The sequence below is a fragment of the Ischnura elegans genome, chromosome 6, assembly GCF_921293095.1.
Source record: "Ischnura elegans chromosome 6, ioIscEleg1.1, whole genome shotgun sequence".
Classification (NCBI taxonomy): domain Eukaryota; kingdom Metazoa; phylum Arthropoda; class Insecta; order Odonata; family Coenagrionidae; genus Ischnura; species Ischnura elegans.
The window spans coordinates 52,889,813-52,910,285 of NC_060251.1; the positions used below are offsets into that span (position 1 = coordinate 52,889,813).

The window sequence follows — 20,473 nt, forward strand, 5'->3', positions numbered from 1 at the left end:
ATACCAAACGTGAATGATAGAAACAGACAGAGGGTATAACTGTTCCAATGATGGTAGTATTTAGCGGTCTGGGGTGACTTGGGTCCTGATGGGGGAATTCGGAGGTCCTTCTTGGAAAATTTTAGGAAACTGCATGCCCGAAAATGGACTTTGACACTATTCTCACTCTTAAATAGTGGATAAAGTTAATAAAAAAGAAGTTTAGCATGAAAAAATACTATGAAAAGTGAGAAAATTATTAATATATTAGGGAGCTGATATCTCTTTCGTGAATTTGCCCCATAAACGGCAATGAAATCTAAAAAAAGAAACTAAATACAATCTTTTCGAATAACCCTTCCAAATAAGCACTTGCAGTTTCTTTTTGGTCTTCGGGACACCTAAATCACTTCATTTTTTTACAATGAGTATGCAGTTAAGAAAGCAACAAATGAATACGAAAAATTTTATAATTACAAAAAACATTGGTTCAAGTAATCTAAGTAATGAATATCTTTTTTAATTACACCTTTAATATCCCTTCAAGATGCAGCAGGGCCCCCCTAACCTTGGGTGCCTCAGAGATTGCCAACCTGGCCAGTCCACCCTTGTACCCATATAGCAATGCAAGCCAGAATCAAGCTTGCAGCAACCTAGAAAAAACAAACCTGAATCACGGTTTAGACGCCTTGCTTATTAACATACCAATGCAAGTCCTTCCATTGTTTACTGCATTTCTAATGGAAATAAAATTTAATAAATACAAGCCTAGGTGAACCACTCGGGTAATTTCCTGGGAAATATGTACTTGGAATAGAGAAACAATAACAAAAGAAAACAATTCTAAAACATTCGTACAATACCTTGAGAAGTAAAAACAGAAAATAATCTAACAGGAATCATGTCAGACCATTCTCAAAAAGCCTAGTAGGTACAGAAAGAGGTACTCTTGCAATTAAATCAACATAAAAACTTGTGGGATACAATAAATGAACACCTAATAACACATCATAACCCTGTGAACTAGTGAGTTGTGATTTATAACAAAAGAAGGCAACTAGACAAAAGATATTAACTTCTATAATCTGAGTTGACACAAGGGTACTAACTTTTAAATTCCAAGCAGATGCATTTGGCAAAAAATTATCTATGACTGAAAAATAGATCATTCCTCCCACAATACCCCAATCCCGGGTAATATATTTGTAATTATGTATAAGCAATTCCCATCTCTGCTTAAGGTGAAACATAAGATAAATAAAGGAGAACCAAAGTGCACATATTAAGGCCAAAATTATAACATATACCAGGGCACTAATGCAGGAATAAAAGTCAATCTATAAATGACATGAACTATTTTATTATTAATCCAAAAAAGATCACTGAAGTTTTTTATGACCAGGGCACAACTCCTGTAATGGCATGCCCATGTATTTTGCAACAAAACACTCAAAAGTGTATGATAAGATATGAAAATAAATCTTCCTTCTTAGTTAGCTTCAAGTCAGCTAGATATTGATATGACTTTTGTCAACAGCAGGCTCTTCATTCAGTCCACTTTTGTCTCAATGCAATTCCGTGAAAGATTTACTACATGACATCTCTGTTAGCCTAACTGAAATATGCCATGGAATAAACTTACAATTTCCACACACTTAGGTATCAATATCCTTAAATTGGAGATAAATGTGAATGACATAAATAGCTTAGTTGTTATTTTTTACTACCTCATCATATACTTGGGAAATTAACATAATTATAGAATGATTGCCATACATCTGAATAATAGTTACAAAAATTTAGCATGCATGAATCACCTAAGTTTATTCACAAGTCCTTTGATGTGTTCTCTCTAAACAAGTGGACTGGTAGCAGTATTGTATGGTAATAAATGATAAAAATGGCTCATACTTTTGACAAGATATTAAACAGAAGGTAAATAATATTTTAAAAGAACATACCATGCACCTTTTAAAAGTGATGTAAGAATCTTTCTCAGACTTGAACATTCATTAAAATCTTAGGTAAGGAGTGTTCTTGGAAATCATTCCCGCAAATTAAGGACTTCTAAGGATATTTAAACAAGAAAGCTCTGACACTAGGTCGTAATTTTTACTCTTTTTATGCCAAAATAATGAAATATCTGATTTAACAGTTGCTTGTATACCTCTATCAGACAACTTAAGGCAATCATGTTTCACTAGAATGTGTAAAGCCGTCAACAATCCACATTAACCACTACTCAACTGGTAGATAACCAAGCACTCATGGCATAAAAGTTGCACATATTGGTAATGATGAAATGTGTATATGCCAAAGAGGGATATATGCATTAAGAACTCATTAGAGTCATCGTATCAACACACAACAAGCAAAGAGGGAAAAACTAGTTAACCAGGCCAAATATATGTCAGCTGCTCTAGAGCATTAGAATAAAGGAGCTTCCATGCTATTGAATAGATTGAGAATTCCATATCAGCAACTCACCATCAAATTTAATGTAAAGAGCACAAAAATATACCCACATATGTGAATTACCAGATTAAAGCAACGAAATACGTAGTTAAGAGGTAATCATTTAAAAAATCACTTTTGAATAAAATACATCAAGGACAGGTAAACACTAACAGATGTGACTCTGTTATAACTAGCTATGTGGAGCAACATCAACCACTTGCTATAAATACTAGTCCGGATGACAACCCATGGAATCAGTTTTAACATATATAAGTTCAATATCATTCAGTCTGGCCTTTGAAAATGAATATAGAAAAACAGACAACAAGCTAGAAAATTTAAGAAAAAAATACATTTTGCTACTCCTGATATATTCTCTCATTAGGCAAAGTACAAGGTGACACCACAAAGCCAATGCAGAAGATGATTGCTGGGAATATAATGCTGCACATGCTTCTCCTGCTTAGGTTATTTGGACTTGAAATGCAATAATTGTATCTTATCGTTGTAGCAGTTGTTCCATTATACAGCCATCAATTCAGAAAAACCTGATGCAACAGGCAGCGATGAATCTGGAACAAAGGAATAATCATGGTGACATTAACTGAGTGAACTTGAGTAAAATATGAGAATAAAAAAATCACCACTGGCATTCACATAACATGCACTACAATTTAATGCAAAATATATGTACTGCAGAATACCTTGGTAAAAGGACTATCCACTTAGAAAATAAATAAAACTCATCCATACAATATTAAGGGTGGAATTTAGTACCAAAATATTCTTAGGCACTCAATTTAGGAGGACCTGAATTCAAGATATTGCCCACCCTGTTACTCTAACTGATGCACCCAGATGATGAGCCAAGATATGAAGAAACATTTAAGCACATTATTGAATAAGACACTCAAGTTTAATGCAGTAGAAGCATAATTATAATTGAATCCAAAGTATATTAATCAAGAAAGGATACTGAATATCAAAGTGTCAGAATGAATTTAGCAAACACGATGGTAGTTCTCAAATCCGACACAGTCATGGGCCACCAAAACAGCTTAACATAAGAGTAACCAGTGACTCAATTTAATTACTCCAGAAGGATTTTGAAAACACTTTTTCAATGTAAAGTACCAATGTGGATGTTATGGAAGTAATGAAAAATGGTATAACTGAAAAATTGTCAGAATATAATCAAAGGCAATGTGAAAGAAAAGAACTTGCAATGGATAGTAAACTTGTCAATTTGAGAAGCTACCTTATTTGATAGATGATAAGCATTAGCAAAGACTGCGTGCTTATTTTTCAACAACTGTGCTGATTTCTCAAAATATAATGGATGAATGAGAATGTTTACAAATACTTCATTTAAAAATATACATACGTGGTCATATCCCAGCAAAATACCAAGTGCATGTGACATATATGGAATATAAGAAAGAAAGACTTACACCACCTAAATACACTAAAATGAGGCATAATAGAAACAGACAAACTATGTACAACAGATTTTAGAAGACCATGACCCAGGGTAATAGGTGCTTATGACATGAATAAACACACAAATAAAGACATGCTCAATATCTCCAGCTCCTAAGACTGCATGTAGTCTTCAAAAAACACTAAACCTCTCCAAGAAACGAAACCTTGGATTCATCCAGCCATCGACTATGCAAAACACACAGATGATTTTTTTCCAAGGAAAACTATCGAGAAACCAATGGTCAATGATTTTGGTTGCAAGCAAAAAAATTGTATCAATTCACATTTTAATATAACATTTAAGTACTCTCTTATAAAGAAGTAAACAAATAGGACTTTTAACAATGAAAATAGCAATTAGGTACCTCTTAATTAATTATTAAAAAGTCTTCTTTCTTTTGTACTTTTAGCCGCAGTTAGTTCAAATATGGTATTACAAAATGAAGGTAGTTTCAACATCATTGAATTGTCAATATCAGCAATGTTTTTGATTTGTAAATTAGTTCACAGACCCCAAGAATACAATGAAGCTATGAAGGGAAAGTAGAGATATCACTTGCTTGTGCATGCTTGCCACTTTTTACTTACAATTAGTACAAATGTGAACCAATAATTAAAGAGTATGTTTAATTACCACTTTATTTTAATAATAATTATACTTCAGGCAGTGCCTGACATTGAGAACCTAAACTATTGAATGGACGATAAGGATACACGAATGCTTTGTTGATGCAATTCCCTAATAAATGCCCTGGCATCACTTTATCAATCCACCAGTTGTTTGTAAGAAACATTTCCAATAAACCCATTTATAAAGGGATCGATATTACTTGTACAATCATATTGGTACAGCCTAGATCTAATAGGTAATTGTTTCTCAGGCTGGTTAATAATCTAAACAGGACAACCGTTAGTGCTACTATTGAATAATTTCAAAATTTAGTCATCATAAGAAGAGATAAGTGGGCAGTAAACTTGTGTTAAAAAAGGGCTACCGGTTGAGCGAAGGTCTGTTGGTGAAAGCAAAGGATGATGGAATTGAAAATGCTACTCAAGATGAACAAAATAAAACAAAGTCCAACAACCAGATGACTGAAAGACAGTAACCCAATAGAACGGTGACACAATACTTCGTTATCACCAATAGTAATACCTTTCATCAAAATGCACTGACACTGATAACAACATAAACACACTCTCTCAGCAAATGCCAAGAATGGTTTGAATAACAGTACAACCTACGTACATACCACACTCGATGGCTCTTCAACTTCAGCAAAGGAAAAGACTTCAGGCGACACCAGTGGCATGTCCTTATCAGCCGGCAATCGAATATTAGACGCCTCCTCTTTGGCGTAATAGGCTTAGGACAATTTGCGACGTCGAAAATCGTCGGAACATCATTGGGCTTTTAATATTTTCCAGCCTTCCTTCCGAGTGGATTCAAATTTTGATTCGTATAAGTGCACCTGTGGCAAGGAAAACGAAGATAACTCGCAGGAATATGTTTTAATAATGATTAAATGGCTAAATAATTACGTGCATGCATTATGTAATGTATGTTGACTATAATATTAATCAAGGAAGGTTTTGCGGCTTCTAAATCGCATGAAATTACAAGGTGTAAAATCCGACATGGATTCGAGTTCAATTGCCTACAAACATTCGTTACCAACAACATAGTTCCAAAAAGGACATGAATATTACATGATTTCAGTAAGTCTTTAATAAAAACTGGTATCATTGATTGTATCACACGTAAAGTTCCACATGATATTTCAAACGTGAAAGTACTTATATGTTACAGGTATAACTTTCAAGGACATTTACAAGTATAACTTTCACGTGACGAAATAATAACAACTTACCACATTCCATCATGTAAATAAGTTGCGTATTCTAGTTTATAGTTTAAATTAATCAATTGAATGTAGCACGAGTTACTTATATCAGTATTACGGCACTATCAAAGTTTAAAAACCATTGACACAAATAACCTTATACCTATACATGAAAAACTCTCAACAATAGCAGGAATTATTATGCACTCTTCTGTTTACATTACGTACAACGTAAAACTGATTGGCAAAGGTATTAATCTTTGAAGTAAATCACAGCCTTTCATCAAATTAAGCCGAAACTAAGTAAGAACTTGATCTTCATATGAATACTTACCCAATACATTGAATTACATCATCTTCTAACTCACCTCACAAATAGTGGAAGACGACTACGGTTGCCACTCATCCATCCCCCACATTTGTAGCCATTTAGCCCTTACCTGAGGATTACAAGGAAAAACAAAAGCGCGATACACATCCCCACAACTAATGGAAGAGTTTGGTGCAGACGAACCGCCCATCTCTCTTATTTATCAATTACAAAAATGGAAAAAACTGCACCAACTCGACGTTCCTCCTATACAACAACACAGCCCGCCATTAATGATATGACTAAACATGGCAGGTTGCGACGACTCAACTTCGTAGTTATTATATGGCAATATAGAGGACTCTGAACATTGCGTGACTCGAGCGCTAAGCACGGCGCTAAGGACGGCCAAACGGAATCAAAATCAATGCGACCAAAATGTATTCCTCCTTAGCCGCGTATTCTATGGTTACGTTTTTAACCTCACGGGAGGGACAAAAGAGGTACGAGATGTACCGAGTGGCCGAGGCCGAGTTTCAGTGAAATGAAGTAACCATGTGGTGATAATTAAGAGTAAACAATAAGCTAATCTAGGGTGAAATCCCAAGTTGAAAATTATTTATCGGAGAATTCTGTAATTCAAGCCTCAAAATGGATTACATGGAAGAACAGAGCAATGAAATAGAGGCTCTGGATTCCATTTACTGTGGAGATATGGAGAGTAAGTGTTTTCCTCCCAATTGGCTGTTAATTTATTAGAAACCTAGCATAGCTGATGTTAATTGGTTTTCAACAGTTCTATCTACAGAGCCGAACTATAAGTTTAAAATCCCGATAAAATCAGAGGAGTACGAGCCCGATTCGGAAAATGGGCTTGCCTGTTCTTTAAAATTCTCTTACACTCCTACTTATCCAGAAACTGTCCCTGAACTTGAAATCCTTGACAGGGTAAACTTTGAGGAAGACGATGAGCAGCTTCTAAGCCAGCATATAATGGAGCAGGTTGGTTGTTCTCTTTCTCAATTGAAGTCAGTTGTCTAATTTTAAGATCAAGGTGCATGACGTTGTCATTTATTTTGATTTTTCCTTTGAATTCTAGGCTGAGGAAAATTTAGGTATGGTCATGGTATTTACCTTGGTTTCTGCCGCGCAGGAGTGGCTTAATTTAAAATGGGATGACATCAGGAAAGAGAAAGAAGAAGCAATTAGCCGCAAGCTGAAGGAGGATGAAGAGGCAGAAATGGCAAGTAGACCTTAAGTAATTAATTGGGGAAGAAAATGAATTTTTTAATTGGAAGTAAGATCGTCTCTCTATTGTATTCCTGTCATTTTGATAATTATTAATATTCATATCCCATTACTAGGTTTTGTAGAGATGTTAACTTTTAATAATAGGGGACACATGATTGAGTCCCTTGCCAGGAGATTATGAATTATCCCTTGGCCAGAAAAATGAGGAGGTAAAGCTCTGGTGTAAACATCAGCATATGGAATTTTTGGTATAGTTCTTAGTGTAGTGGAAGCATACCGTCTCTGACACACACTTGTCATTCATCTAGGGAACAAGGATATGAAACTCTGGTCTTGAACTCTAGCTCCTCGCATTAATAACAAATTGGAAATTTGGATAAGAAGTGCCAGTCGTGGAGAAGATTTGAAATTCGTCCTAATTATGTTCTTTGAGGGAATATAAATAACTTAAAGCTGACCTTAATGCCTATTCTTATATTTTTGATTAAAATTACATAGTGGCGTTCATGCATCTTACAACAGCAGTAGTAGCAAAAAAGCTCCCTCACTGAAAATTTTACAAAAGCATAAAAAATATGCACAAAAAATTGAAGTACTTGAAGCGAAGAACTGCCAAGAAAAATATGGATCAAAATATACAGAAGTGGAAAAATGATTTAAGATGGCGGGAAAGTTCCCAATACCTAATGGTTTGTTTCCATTATGAGTATTGCTACCCAAGTAATTAGGTTTTTTCTCTGCTTGCATTCACATTTAACACACAACTTGAGCAACTCGCTTAAGTTACCGCAGATGATGACTTATGTGCATAAATGCATTTGTCTCATAGCTAATCAACTGTTGCCATGAAAGTTATTTTCAGGGGTTTTTCACTGTAGCAAATTGTGTGGAGAGTTACTGTTGTAGAAAAGTTGGAAGTAGATCCTGGGCATTAAGTAAATTTATTCCTATCAAATATAAACTCTTGTCACTGCATCTCCACCGTTTACTCATAGAAGGAAATTTTTCCTTCTATAAGTAAACGGTGGTGGTGTAGTAAAACAAATTAAAAGTCTGGGAACAGGTTTCCCGTATCCCTCCTAATGTGAGTTTTGGCTCCTCCCTAGATTCGTCAAAACAATATTGTTAAGTAGGCTTACTGATTGTTGGACTGAGAAATTGATGCTATGCCCGATCTTCCCTTAAATTGTAGCTGACATGCCATTGCTGGTGTGCAGGGTGTATTAATGCCATTTGCCGCCCTACGCTAATCAATGTCTGCCGCCCCCTTAAGGATATGTTACCTTGATCCGTTCTTGCAGAAATATTCCTTTTGATGTTCACTACTTCTTCGATGGAATCTGCATTTTCAGGAAAGCTTTCTTGTTTTATTTTAACCGAAGAATCTAATTTTACAATGTTTTCGAGAACTTTCTTCTGAGCATGTTCTTACGCTTGGTGTGCCTTCCTATATTGAGCTCCACTCAGTCTCTCACGTCGATAAGCCATGTTCACAAAAACAAACACACAAATCTTGACACCCTCACAAAGACACACAATTCAAATCTTTTCACAATTCAGAGCTTTTATTTCAATGATGCGATGAATTCAATGTGTCCACAAGGTCCTCATGCCTAACTACAGGAACTAGCGGATAAAGGGAATAGTGTGATCATTTGCAAGACAATGACTAATGTAAACACAGGATTCGTGCTCCTGGTGGCCTATGGTGGAACTTTATTTCTAAAAAAGAAAACATGCGGGATTTTGAATCAATATGTTCGCATTCTGGAAGGAAACTGTTTAAAAAAAAATGAAAAACTGAAGAAATAAAAATTCCTGGACTTGTGCTGCTCCCTGGGAGCTGCCACCGTACGCCATGGCATAGTTGGCATACTGGTAAGAACGACCCTGCTGGTGTGGAGTGTATATCATGGGTTTTGATAAATAAACTTTTCTCGGGTTTCTGTGTGGATGAAAAATGTTAGAGAATAGTTCTATTTATTCGTGGGTTTTGATTTTTCAATGAATGTATGTCCATCAGGTAATGTATTTACATTGCTGTCACATTCCTTTTGTAGTGCTTACAGGAACTTTATTTCAGTCTAAAATATTGAAACGGGATTGGTATTGGTCAGTTAGAAATCCACAGTGATTGAAATTTATTCTTTAATTTGATGAGGGGATCTGTGGATCATGTAATCACTTCATATTTACTTTCATTATACAATGTGATAATTTTTTTATGATGCCTATAAGTATTAGCAATTTACCTGCAATTCAGAATCAGTTTTAGGTTGAAGCATAAATACTTGATGCGTAAACTTTCAAGCCAATATTAATTTTTTCTTTTTCCCTGGTTGGAATAAATATCAGGCAATGTTTTAAGTCTTGAATATTACTAAATTTTTATTTACAGAAGAGAATTGAAGGAACTCATGTCACTGTTGAAAGCTTTCTGGCATGGAAAACACAATTTGATCAAGAAAGGCGCCTTCTAAAAAAATCGGATAAGGATGAAAAGGATCTCAAGAAATTGACTGGCAAACAACTGTTCATGGCTGATAAAACCCTGGATCAGTCTGATTTGAAATTTCTTGAAGAAGGTAAGACCATGTTTTGCTTCTACAGCAGGAGTGTGCGCCTTCAGTTATAAATATAAATTATTAATGCGGTAGATAACTTACATGGAACCCACACATATTACCTATTGCTGTCAAGTAATTTGAGCCACGAGTATGTATGATTTTTTGTTAATCCATAACATTAATTTTAAAGTTATGTCAAATATCTCTTAACTGTTCGCCATATCGTTTGTTCTCTCCACTGATTTTATCCTTTTCGGTTGATAATTGGACACTATTGAGCATCAAATTTAAATAAAAGAAGTGTCAATACCACCTCCATATTTTATCATTCTGTACTTTGGATTTCTCTGAAAAACTTTCAAAAATTAAATTGATTGTGCCTTGAAAAATGCATATGGTCTCTATTATATCTCACAATTAGATTTGTCTATCACTTAAAAACATATTGCAGATAATGTCAATCATTTTGTGGGTAGTCACTTCTACACGGCATGCGGAGCAATATTTTACTCGGTGAAATTCTTAGCTAGCCAGGTCCATCACTCATGCATCATTTGTCTTACATCCATTTTTATTAATAATTCTAGTTAAGTTTCAACATTATTTTACTCATTTTTCATGCAAATGCAAGATTAGTATATTTATTCCTTTCTCCTGCTGGTTCCGTAAGTTACTTTATGTTCTTCTTCCATGTGTATTTCTTCATACACAGCAAGGAATTATCTCTTAGACTACACTATTCCTCCTAGTTTTCCCTCCGCTGTATTACTCACATGATAATTGTCTTCAATAATGTTCGCTTTTCAAGGGGAGTGTATAGTGCTCCACAGGTCCCTTTCTTCTAATATACTTCCTAGTTTCTCACCGTATCCATGCACTTGACCCCTTATTCTTTCTTTGTGCTTTTTTGGTAGCTTATATATCCTTTTGATGAGGCATTGTTTTTTTTTTATCTTTCAGGGGATGAAGCTGTTAAAGTGGATGAGTCATTATTCCAAGAACTTGATGAGTTGGATATCGACAATGAAGACCTTGATTTGGATGAAGAGGACAGCTCTTGAGTTTCATTGTTATTACACTGTGTGAACTGTTGAAGGTGTGTGTGCATGTGTGGTTGGATATATGAGAAATGTGAATGTTTGGTTTGAATGTGTAAATAAAATAATGTTTGGGCGGCCACAGCCCATAAATTTTATTTTTACTTGAGTATTCCTTGAATCACAATTTTATTTTGAGTATTTATTATCAATTATGCTTACCGTATTCTGATGATGTTTATCATGCATCATCCAGTCATAAATTTGTGCCATGACTTGATGTGTACTACTAGTTGTTTTTCCTCATTCATTTATCAACTTTTTAATGGGTCGATATAGGTTGCATTTACTACTTGAAAAAGTTATAACTTGGCCTCCTACATTATTTTGCTTTAAGATGATGAGGATACCAGAGAGACTTACAAATGGAGTAAAAGTGTAAAGTTAAGGAAGATAAGCTAAGTTTAAATTTATTAGAAGTCAGGAAAATAGCGTTAGATCTGGATCCACTCTTTTTCAAATCTACGATGGGAAGTGGAGAATTTCATTGTGCCTGGAAAGTCATGGATTGTCTTGGGATATGACAAGTAATTCTGGAAAAATTATCTTTATGGTTAAATTCAAATGGTTATATTTCCTCATCCTGATAAACATAAATATATCTTTGCCATTTGAACCTCGTGCACTCTGTTAGTAACCGATTGGAGACCTCTATCATGTTTTATTAATGACTTACATATTTGATATGAAAAATTTAGGGGATTTATGTGGCCCCTTCTTGAAAAGAACAAGGGTAATAATGACAAGGGACCTTGCCCTGGTTTTTAGAAACTCATTAGTTGGGGTTTGCAACTGCTGACTCCACATTAGCAGGCAAGGACTTTACTCTGCCACCTCTGTCTCTGGATTATGCTGTTGAGATTGGACTGCATGAGAATCATTGTATATATGGAGTTAAAGACGGAATCAACCTCAGCACATTGAATAGTCTTCTTCCATTTATCATGTGGTCTATTTCTCTTCATTCCATTCATGAACCCTGTTCCTTTCCTCCATCTCCCTTGATTACTCTTCATCCTTCCGTCACTTTTCAACATACATTCCTTCCTGAGTACATCTTCCTACCACACCCTCTGCCTCATTTTTTTGTTGGAGTCTTCTATCTCTCCTCATCAACCCAAGTAGGAATCAATATCCCAACAACATCCAGACAACATTGTTGGCATTAACATATGACATTGTGCAGTATCTATGCTTATCCAATTACTGTTGTTTGGATATTTCGATACCTCCACCTCACAAACGCTCAACTACCGCCCACCAAATCTAATCTGCTCATCTAGGAGCCCAGCAATATGAATCCTCTCAGCTGGCAGTAGCAGGAGCATAAACGCTAACCTGCGAAGCTTGGAGAATTGGAGCATTTATGCTCCAGCTACTGCCAACTGAGCGGATTCATATTTTGGACTCCTAGATGAGTGTATTTGATTTGGTGGGTGGTTTTTGAGCATTTTTGCAGTGAAGGTATTAATCTATCAAATTTCCAAAGGACCCACCAAGCAACGTTGCAAGGTCGTCCAACAGTGGACATGGAGGTCCATATTACAGGATCTCTTAGATATCTTCACATCTGATGAATAGATAATGGGTGTGCTTATTTTGGTTTTTGGTAATCCCCAGACATACGGACAACAAATGAGACTTTCATTTCTGTACGGATTGTATGCTTCCTGTGGATACTATTTGGGCAACAATTTTTTAATATCACGGATATTATGCATCGTGCAACAAAAAACAATGTAAGTAACAGAAGCAGGCGTTATATAGTGGAATGACATTCAAAGTTTTAAAAATAACACAAAGATGGCAATATTCCACAGGTTGCCATCTTTGTGTTATTTTTAAAACTTAAAAAACAATGTTATTACACAGTGCATATTTGGACAACGTTACATACGTTGCAACAAATATATCAACCGTATTTAGTTATCTGATTAATATCTTCGGCTGCTTGGGGAGAACTTACTCCTTTGTCTTTATGTCTGCCCATTTCAACTGTCCGACCATCAATGCTCCCACGTCTCAAACTCCTGCCTCTTCTCATCCTTTTTCTTCTGAATCTATTTTTCTATATTGTAAAGTGCCACGCTCCATCTCAGACTCTTCGACAGTCTTTTCTTTACACTCTCATGCAATGGAATGCTCGTCAACTCTGCTATTCGTTATCGCTTCCTTAAGAATTGCCATTTAATTATTTGTACAGATACATATTTTTACTTTTCTACAAACATTCTTATTCATTGCTTTCTCTTTCACTGCTTAGAGGTACAGTCAGTACTTTCATCCTATTATCATCAACACATCTTAACACCTTTTTATGGTGCAATTAATGAAAATGGGTAACTGACAAATGAGTAAGTTTGTACATATCTTTTTCGCTTTTCAAAATAAAATGTGTACTGGAAACTACCAGAATGTGCTCCTTGAAATCAAAATTGAAGTGAATGCATATGAAAGAAATGGAGCAATATTGAATATTGATGTAACAGCACTGATTGATCATTGAGCAGTAATAATATAACAGCATTGATTAGTGGATGGTGAATCAGGATACAGCCATCAGTTCTCCTGGATCTCGTGGTTACGTGGATCATCAGAAATGTACAGAAAGCAAAATAAATATTAGAGATTCTTTGTTGAATTAAATATATTTTATATTATACGTCTACTTTGTTTAATTAAGGGTTGAAAGCAATTATTACTCATTCATATTTCTGTATTGTTCTTAATTTTCCATGAAATACATCCAGTAGTCAAATAAGAAATCCTTCTGTAATTGAACTAAAGTCAATACAGTACCTCGGCTTAACACGTTGCGTACCGGGGTAAGCTAATGTTTAGAATATAACTTTACCCAATCAAACGTTATGATACATCAATTCATTATGAATACAGAACAACAACTGAAAAGGTACTAATGAATATGTATTGTTCGCTTTAAAATTGTTTAGGTTGACGCGCCTAAATGACGAGAATCTTCGTCATCCGTCCGGAACGTTTGGGAAAAAAATGACAAGAATTCTCCCCATCCGTACGCAACGTGTTAAATGCCTGAGAAGATATTTGAAGAGTCGTGTTTTTATATGGGATGAAGGCTTTATCAAGAGTTCAGATTCAATGGAATTGGGAAAAGATAGAAAGAAAGAACAACCGAGTAATAGTTGTCATTAGTCTTATGATACCTTAGGGGTCAATCTTTAAACTTGAACTTAATTCCTGAAAACAAGTTCATTCCTGCCTTTTCATCCTATGTCCCTCCCTTTCTCCAGCTCGTGGTTGCCTGACCAGCAGGGAAAACTGACCCTTATAAATTTTTCGTGGGAGGTATTTTGAAGCAGCACGAGTGAGTTACGATTTTTATTGACCAGGGCTGCACTTCTATATATTTATAATGCTCTCTTGAAAGTACTTTTTCTAATTCTCTCTATTTTTCCTAGTAGGTTCCTATGCATATCCTAGTTCCTATTGTGATATTCTCGTCAGATCTGGCTGTAGAACTGAAAGAAATCAGGCAAGTGATGAAAATCTGAAGTCAAAGAAATGCTTATGTTTGGCATAACTTATTTGGAACCCCTTTTGAGGTCTAGTTGAAGAAACTTGTCAATGTTCAAGTGTCTGTAGAGGTGCCCTCAGTGATTCAAGATCTATCAAGAGTGACTGCTCTGGTAAAATGAGGTTCAAGCATAGGAAAATGCCATTGAGAGAATACATGGAGGCAATAACAGGTGTGCAGATTGATTTTTTTGTTTAGTTTATATTTGAATGTTGATATTGTTAGTTTTCGATGAAAAAATGGGTCCTTTTATTATTCGTTCTTGCCTGAAGCTAATCTTCAATTATCCATCCTAATGGAGGGGAAAGCCTTAGCGGGTAATTGAAATCCTTTCATAATCATTTTAAGTTATTTTTACTTTGGTTTACTGCCTGTGTTTCATCTGAATCCTTTGTGCCCTTTCCATTCTTGAAATAGTTACTTTGAGGTAGCAAAGGTTGGGAAAGGGAGAGTAGGAAAACCAAAAACTAGAAGAGTGTTTAGTATATTGAAGAGGGAAGCTGTGAATTTAATGTCTTATGCCCTTGGGAAATTACACTGCAAAGGCCATACATTTTTTTGACCCAATGGTCTGTAAAAATCATACAGGTAGAGGGTTAATTGTGATATACATTCAAAGTGTTATAAATTTAAATTACCTGGAATATTTTTACTATCTTTAAAGACGCCAGTAGAACCGAGAAAAAGCCCTCCCCCTCCCAAGATTCTCATCCCTTCTTTTAGGTTAGCACACACTTTAATACACCTTACTCATTTGAACATCGGTCGTTGGGGCTTGGGTTCCTTTGGTGTCCACACGCTTGACTGGTGAGCTTATTGTGTCTCCCCTCGAGCCCTGATAGCCTCTTGATCTTATTTTTATAACAATAGTTTTGGGTATTTTATGATACTAATAAGGCCCTCATTTTGTGTTTAGCTTAATGCCTAAAAGAACAAATAAACAATGTAATTCATCAATTTTTATGTTATTGTGCCTGTATGGGTATGCTGAGGATCGAGTAAAGTGTTTATCCCTTTGTAGCTAAGTATGCGATTAATGGGTTAAGCAAATGAAGGATTGATTCAAGTTAATTTGAAGTAATTTTTATTCTATGAAAAAGATATTGCATTCTGATTCCCTATTCGTTCTTATTTATCTCCATGTAGTTGACTAAAAAATGGACTTTGGTTTTGCCGTTTAAATGATCACCGAATTTATAGATAGTTTTTAACCCGTACATTTACCACATACCGTACTATGAGCAGATTATGATCTTGTTTGAAACGTTGCGTCACATGGTACACAAAATAATAGCCCTCCAAAAGCAAACAGAAGGGATTTTAAGCGTGATTTCATGCATGTAAAAACAGGACACATTAAATAAACCGTAAATCAAATGTCAAAATTAACTTAAGAATACGGACTCATCTGCTATCACACAAGATCTGGGAGGTTGAATTTCAATTTAAATCGCGTTAAAGACAGATGTATTATTTTTTTGTTTGAATCGTCTATTGTTGAACACTCGCACCCTTTTTCAAGCAAAATCGCAATGCGGCATTCGCCGAGTTGCGGGGAGTCCTTCTGAGGATTTTCTGATAGTTCCACATTCCGCCAATAGATGGATCCGCGCCGAATCAATACATTCTAGAAGGGCGACTCGGGAGAAATAGCTTTGAAATACCAATTGGATGTCCAGGAATTCCGCGATTATTTTCTTAACCTGTTTGTGAATTCGATTTGTAACTTAGACGCGAGGGCTAAATATTACTGCGTTTCAAACTCGAGAGGTGTTAAAAACCCGACGAGCGTTTTTTTTTTTACCTGTGGCCATTCTAATTGGTAAATAAATATTGAAACACGGTTAACAACTAATGAATAGTATTATGCGCACGATTCATCTTATTCCGAGGGTTTGATTCGAAGTATGAGAGACAAACCTGTCGTGTAGCTATCGCGGGGAAACGTTCCCAGTGGCGCACGCTTCCACCCCACTTTATCGATCGTTCAAGGTATGTAGTGACCGACACCCGCCGTGAGGCCAGACGGAAGTCGCAACACTAGCAGTAACGATACAGTGGGAGGAGGTTGTGCTGCGCTGAGTGTATTGGCGATGTCCCTCCAAATTATGATTTTGGCCTTGTCATTGCACGAAAATTTCCATCATGTTATGATAGTTTTCAAGTAGACGTTTTCGTGGATTCGGGCGTATTGTTATCGTGTGTTCATGCCTTTTTTCGGAATTGCTATGTGGCCCGATTTCGGACGTAGTGTCAGCGAGGTGAAGTGCATGTGACCGCTAATTACGGGAGGATCATCAATAATTAATTAATTAGTTTTGCCATCAGAAAGGACAAGAATTGGCTATGCACTTGCACTTCGAACGGAACACCAATGCAAAGTGCGATTGTACAATCCTTTCTTTAACATGGATGGGAAAAGTGCCTGATGAATTACCAGAGGTGAGTTTTGTAGCAATCTTTATTAATTTTTTGTCGAAGTAAATGGGAACTCTTAATATTTTGTGAGTGGAGATATTTATCCGTGATATCTGAATCCTTGCATGCATTTATAGCTGTAATTATAAACGCAGTATTTATTTCACTACAATCGTGATAAATTAACAGAGGGAAACATGCCTTTGGCAGTAATTAAATTACAGATATGGTTTAGAATTTGTTGCTGTGTCATTAGTAAGAACAATAATAATCCAAGAAATGTAATATAAGACTATCAAATGATAAGGTGCTTTTATGGTTGATAATTTTTTAATCCATTTATTTTAATTTCTCATCCTTGCCACTTCCTTAAGTCTCATTTTTTTATTTGTGGATAAGAAGCAGTTTATGTATTTCTTTGTTGAAATATTGGGAATAATTATATTTGAATTTTACTTATGTATTAGGTAAACTATTGCCTGGGATAACGAAATATTTACAAATTTCATCACGAAATAGGGTTTTGCTTTTTGCATTTTAGAACATTTTATTGGTGATTGGATGTTGAAATTATTTTTTTACATGTTTTTTTTGCTGTTTCATTTGACAATTTTTTCGACAAGTCAAGCCATTTTATCACGTTAGCGATGAAGACGCTAAACTCAGTACTTATTAGAGTAAATTAGAATTATCCATCTCTCAGCAAATGTAGAGCGTTTGAATTGTTATGAATCGATTGCCATATGTGCAATTAATGCAATTTCGACGAGACATTTAGGTAATTCTTATTGCTATCGTCATGTAAATGGCCATTTGTTGTTTTCAGACATGTAAAAATCTTTAATTCGATTTAGAAATAGAGGGTGCTGTCAGCGCCTAATCCCCGTCTATAGCGGTATTGCTTACTTAGCTTAGAGAATGAAAGAATTGTAATGGTATCAGTGGCATAGGTTTTCAGAAGAAAAGGGAAGAATACGCACAGTCCTGAATTAAAATATATCAGTTGCCAAATTCCATTCTTATTTTAGTTGTAGATGGGCGGTAAAGTTATATATTTTACTGACTATTGGTTTTCTGAGTACGTTTAAAAATATTTTGCACGGTAAATATGTAATACATTAATTGAGAAAGGGAAGAAAAACGATTGAACTTAATCAGTAAGAAATGAGGGCTGGTGTATAATCTAGTGATGGTAGATATCGAAAAAAATCTTAATCTATACTCGGAATGGTTGTTATATCTTGTGGAGCTAGATTTTTTTCTTATTAAATATCTTTGCCCGTCATAATAACTGATCTGCCAATATTTTAGCTTGCGAAATTCAGCAGTCCTATATGTTTAAAGATTTTAAATGCGGTTGGATTTGACTACTTATTCTCCCAAATTGTTAATATTATTCCTAGTCTGGCGTTCCGCCTTGGAGGTGTTTCGTCGTTGAGATGTTGGATATGTTGATAATGTGATAAAATTCATCGCCGCTACAGAAAAATTCTCCATTCTTTCTGCAAATTTGAGTCGTGCATCTAAGTTTCTTCAAGAACTTTTGTAATCCGTGATAATTAAACGAGGGTGAGTGAGAAGGTAGAACCGCAGTTTGAATTTACCTCCGAACTATTGTTTTTTATGGCTATAAAGCTGATGGGAATCCGCCAGATCATGGTTATGGTGAAAACCCAGTCTTCAGCACGCTACGGTGATGACATGTACCGAGGCGTGGCGACGTCCGCGGCCCGCTATCTCATGGGCGAATATGAGGACTTCCCAGACCGCGTCGGTCGCTTTGTTATGTCACTCAAGCCCGCTCCAAGCTCCTCTATGTTCACCCTGATCTACTTACCCGTGGGGTGGGTCGGAATCGGCACCATTCATGCGACTTAATTGCGGTGCGGATTATTTCATAATCGAATTCGTGGGGAAACGAATTGGTCAGTTTGTTGGAGTATAGGTTTTGAAGAATTTAAAAGCAAAATTTTGCCAACGTTTTGGTATATTTGTAAACCTTCATCAGGGCTATATTTTGCAATGAATTGGATTTGTTAATTATGAATCCGTCTACGCTTATAAGAGTCTACTTTCTAACCCTGAGGAGTTAACAGTTTCCCTCCTCAGCTAATTAAAGAAGTACCTACTCTTATTTCATTGTTACGACGTTCGACGTTAATTTGTTATTTTTTTGTAATAATTGGATTTGATTTACAAAGACCTATATCCCGAGACACAAATCAACGCTAAACATAGAGGTCAAGAGAAAAACTCAATTGATGTAAAATTTAGTTCTTTCGTTGGGATTAATATTCATCAAGTCTTCTTCGCTGATCCTCCGAAATTAATGCTTCATGGCTGTCTACGTTTTGGCATTGCCTAGCGCTCAATTCCTTCGAAATTGTCTTGAGAATGTGAATAGCATCTGGCTCCGAAAAATCGGTATCCACGTTACATTAATCCTGTTAGAGATCTCAGAAGACTCGACGATTATTCTCTCAATTTAATATTGGTTGCAACATTTCCTTATCTACCCCTCTCCACCTGTGGGAGAACTAGGTTTCTGTTTCAATAGGAGACTCCCCTTCCTTAGGACCCTTTTGAAGAACAAGGAGAGAGATTTGTTCATAGGTTGAACTGGAATTTGAGTATTCCTTCCATTAGCTGTGGTGGGAAACTGTTGACCCCTCGGTGTTAGAATGTGGACTCTTTTAACCGTGGACGGATGCACTTGTCGGGTTTCTTGCCACCATTCTTTCACTCCTCTTATAGACTCCTCTTCTAATGAACATAACAATCCATCCGCTTTGGCCTAAATGGCCTCTATCGTTAGTCGCCTTACGGAATAACATGACCACCGGCAAAAGGTCGTATTTAGTGCATAAATAATAAAGATTTCTATCTTGAGGGAATGTGCAGAGTTAGGGTAAGTGATAGGGTGCAATGCCCCCTCAACTTTCTGTGTTAATTTCGTATTACATGTCGGTAATATCTTTAATTTTTTAGGCAGTTTAGTTAAGACAGTTAAACCGCAAGTTTTCCGTCTATGAGCTCAGGTAAATACAAATCACAACGATAAAGAGCGATTTTTATTTCTTGAAATACATTTCGTAAGTATTTCAAAACCCACCCCGAAACCCCACTCACAAGCCGCAGAAAATATGTCCCATTTGACAGTGATTTATATTCAATCGTTTGGGAAGAGACCGTTTTCGAATCTAGGTAATGAAAGTTTTTGGCTTAATAAGTGTGGTTTCAGAGCCGATAAGGTGGCTTTTTTCGGCGACAAAGGATTTGGGAAATTAAATGCAAGTTTATGTTTGTTAATGATCATGTCCTTTGGAAAAAATATAGATTAGAGCAACAATTTAGTAACCATGTGTACTAAAGACAGATATCAAGTACATCATATCGGTATGATATTGTTAAAAATGAAACGTTTTTGTGACGACACATAGAGCGTAGATGATTCTTTTGGTTACCCTCACTTTCTCATGTTGTCATTCTGAGCCATAAAAAGTATTTGTCTGATTTGT

The 20,473-nt window shown here is 35.9% G+C and overlaps 1 protein-coding gene and 1 long non-coding RNA gene across 2 annotated transcripts; one reads left to right on the forward strand and one right to left on the reverse strand.

The window, feature by feature from the left end:
• Positions 1 to 1,319: 1,319 nt before the first annotated feature.
• On the reverse strand, positions 1,320 to 5,372 carry LOC124160690. Its single transcript, XR_006865225.1, has 2 exons — positions 5,169 to 5,372; positions 1,320 to 3,008 (listed from the first exon to the last, which is right to left on the reverse strand). It is a non-coding gene; the product is annotated as an uncharacterized LOC124160690 (long non-coding RNA).
• A 1,147-nt stretch (positions 5,373 to 6,519) lies between these two features.
• Positions 6,520 to 11,082, forward strand: LOC124160691 (RWD domain-containing protein 1). The gene is made up of 5 exons (XM_046536667.1): positions 6,520 to 6,790; positions 6,866 to 7,071; positions 7,169 to 7,312; positions 9,719 to 9,905; positions 10,848 to 11,082. The coding sequence occupies exons 1-5, from the start codon at positions 6,721 to 6,723 to the stop codon at positions 10,946 to 10,948; spliced, it is 708 nt and encodes a 235-aa protein (XP_046392623.1). The 5' UTR covers positions 6,520 to 6,720; the 3' UTR covers positions 10,949 to 11,082.
• Positions 11,083 to 20,473: the final 9,391 nt, after the last annotated feature.

What these genes read in the sequence shown, in the direction of transcription:
- LOC124160691 (XM_046536667.1), top strand. Translation starts at nt 6,721, where the DNA reads ATGGATTACATGGAAGAACAGAGCAATGAAATAGAGGCTCTGGATTCC. An exon ending in TTACTGTGGAGATATGGAGA is followed by an intron (nt 6,791 to 6,865) that starts GTAAGTGTTTTC and finishes GGTTTTCAACAG; the next exon opens with TTCTATCTACAGAGCCGAAC. An exon ending in GCCAGCATATAATGGAGCAG is followed by an intron (nt 7,072 to 7,168) that starts GTTGGTTGTTCT and finishes TTTGAATTCTAG; the next exon opens with GCTGAGGAAAATTTAGGTAT.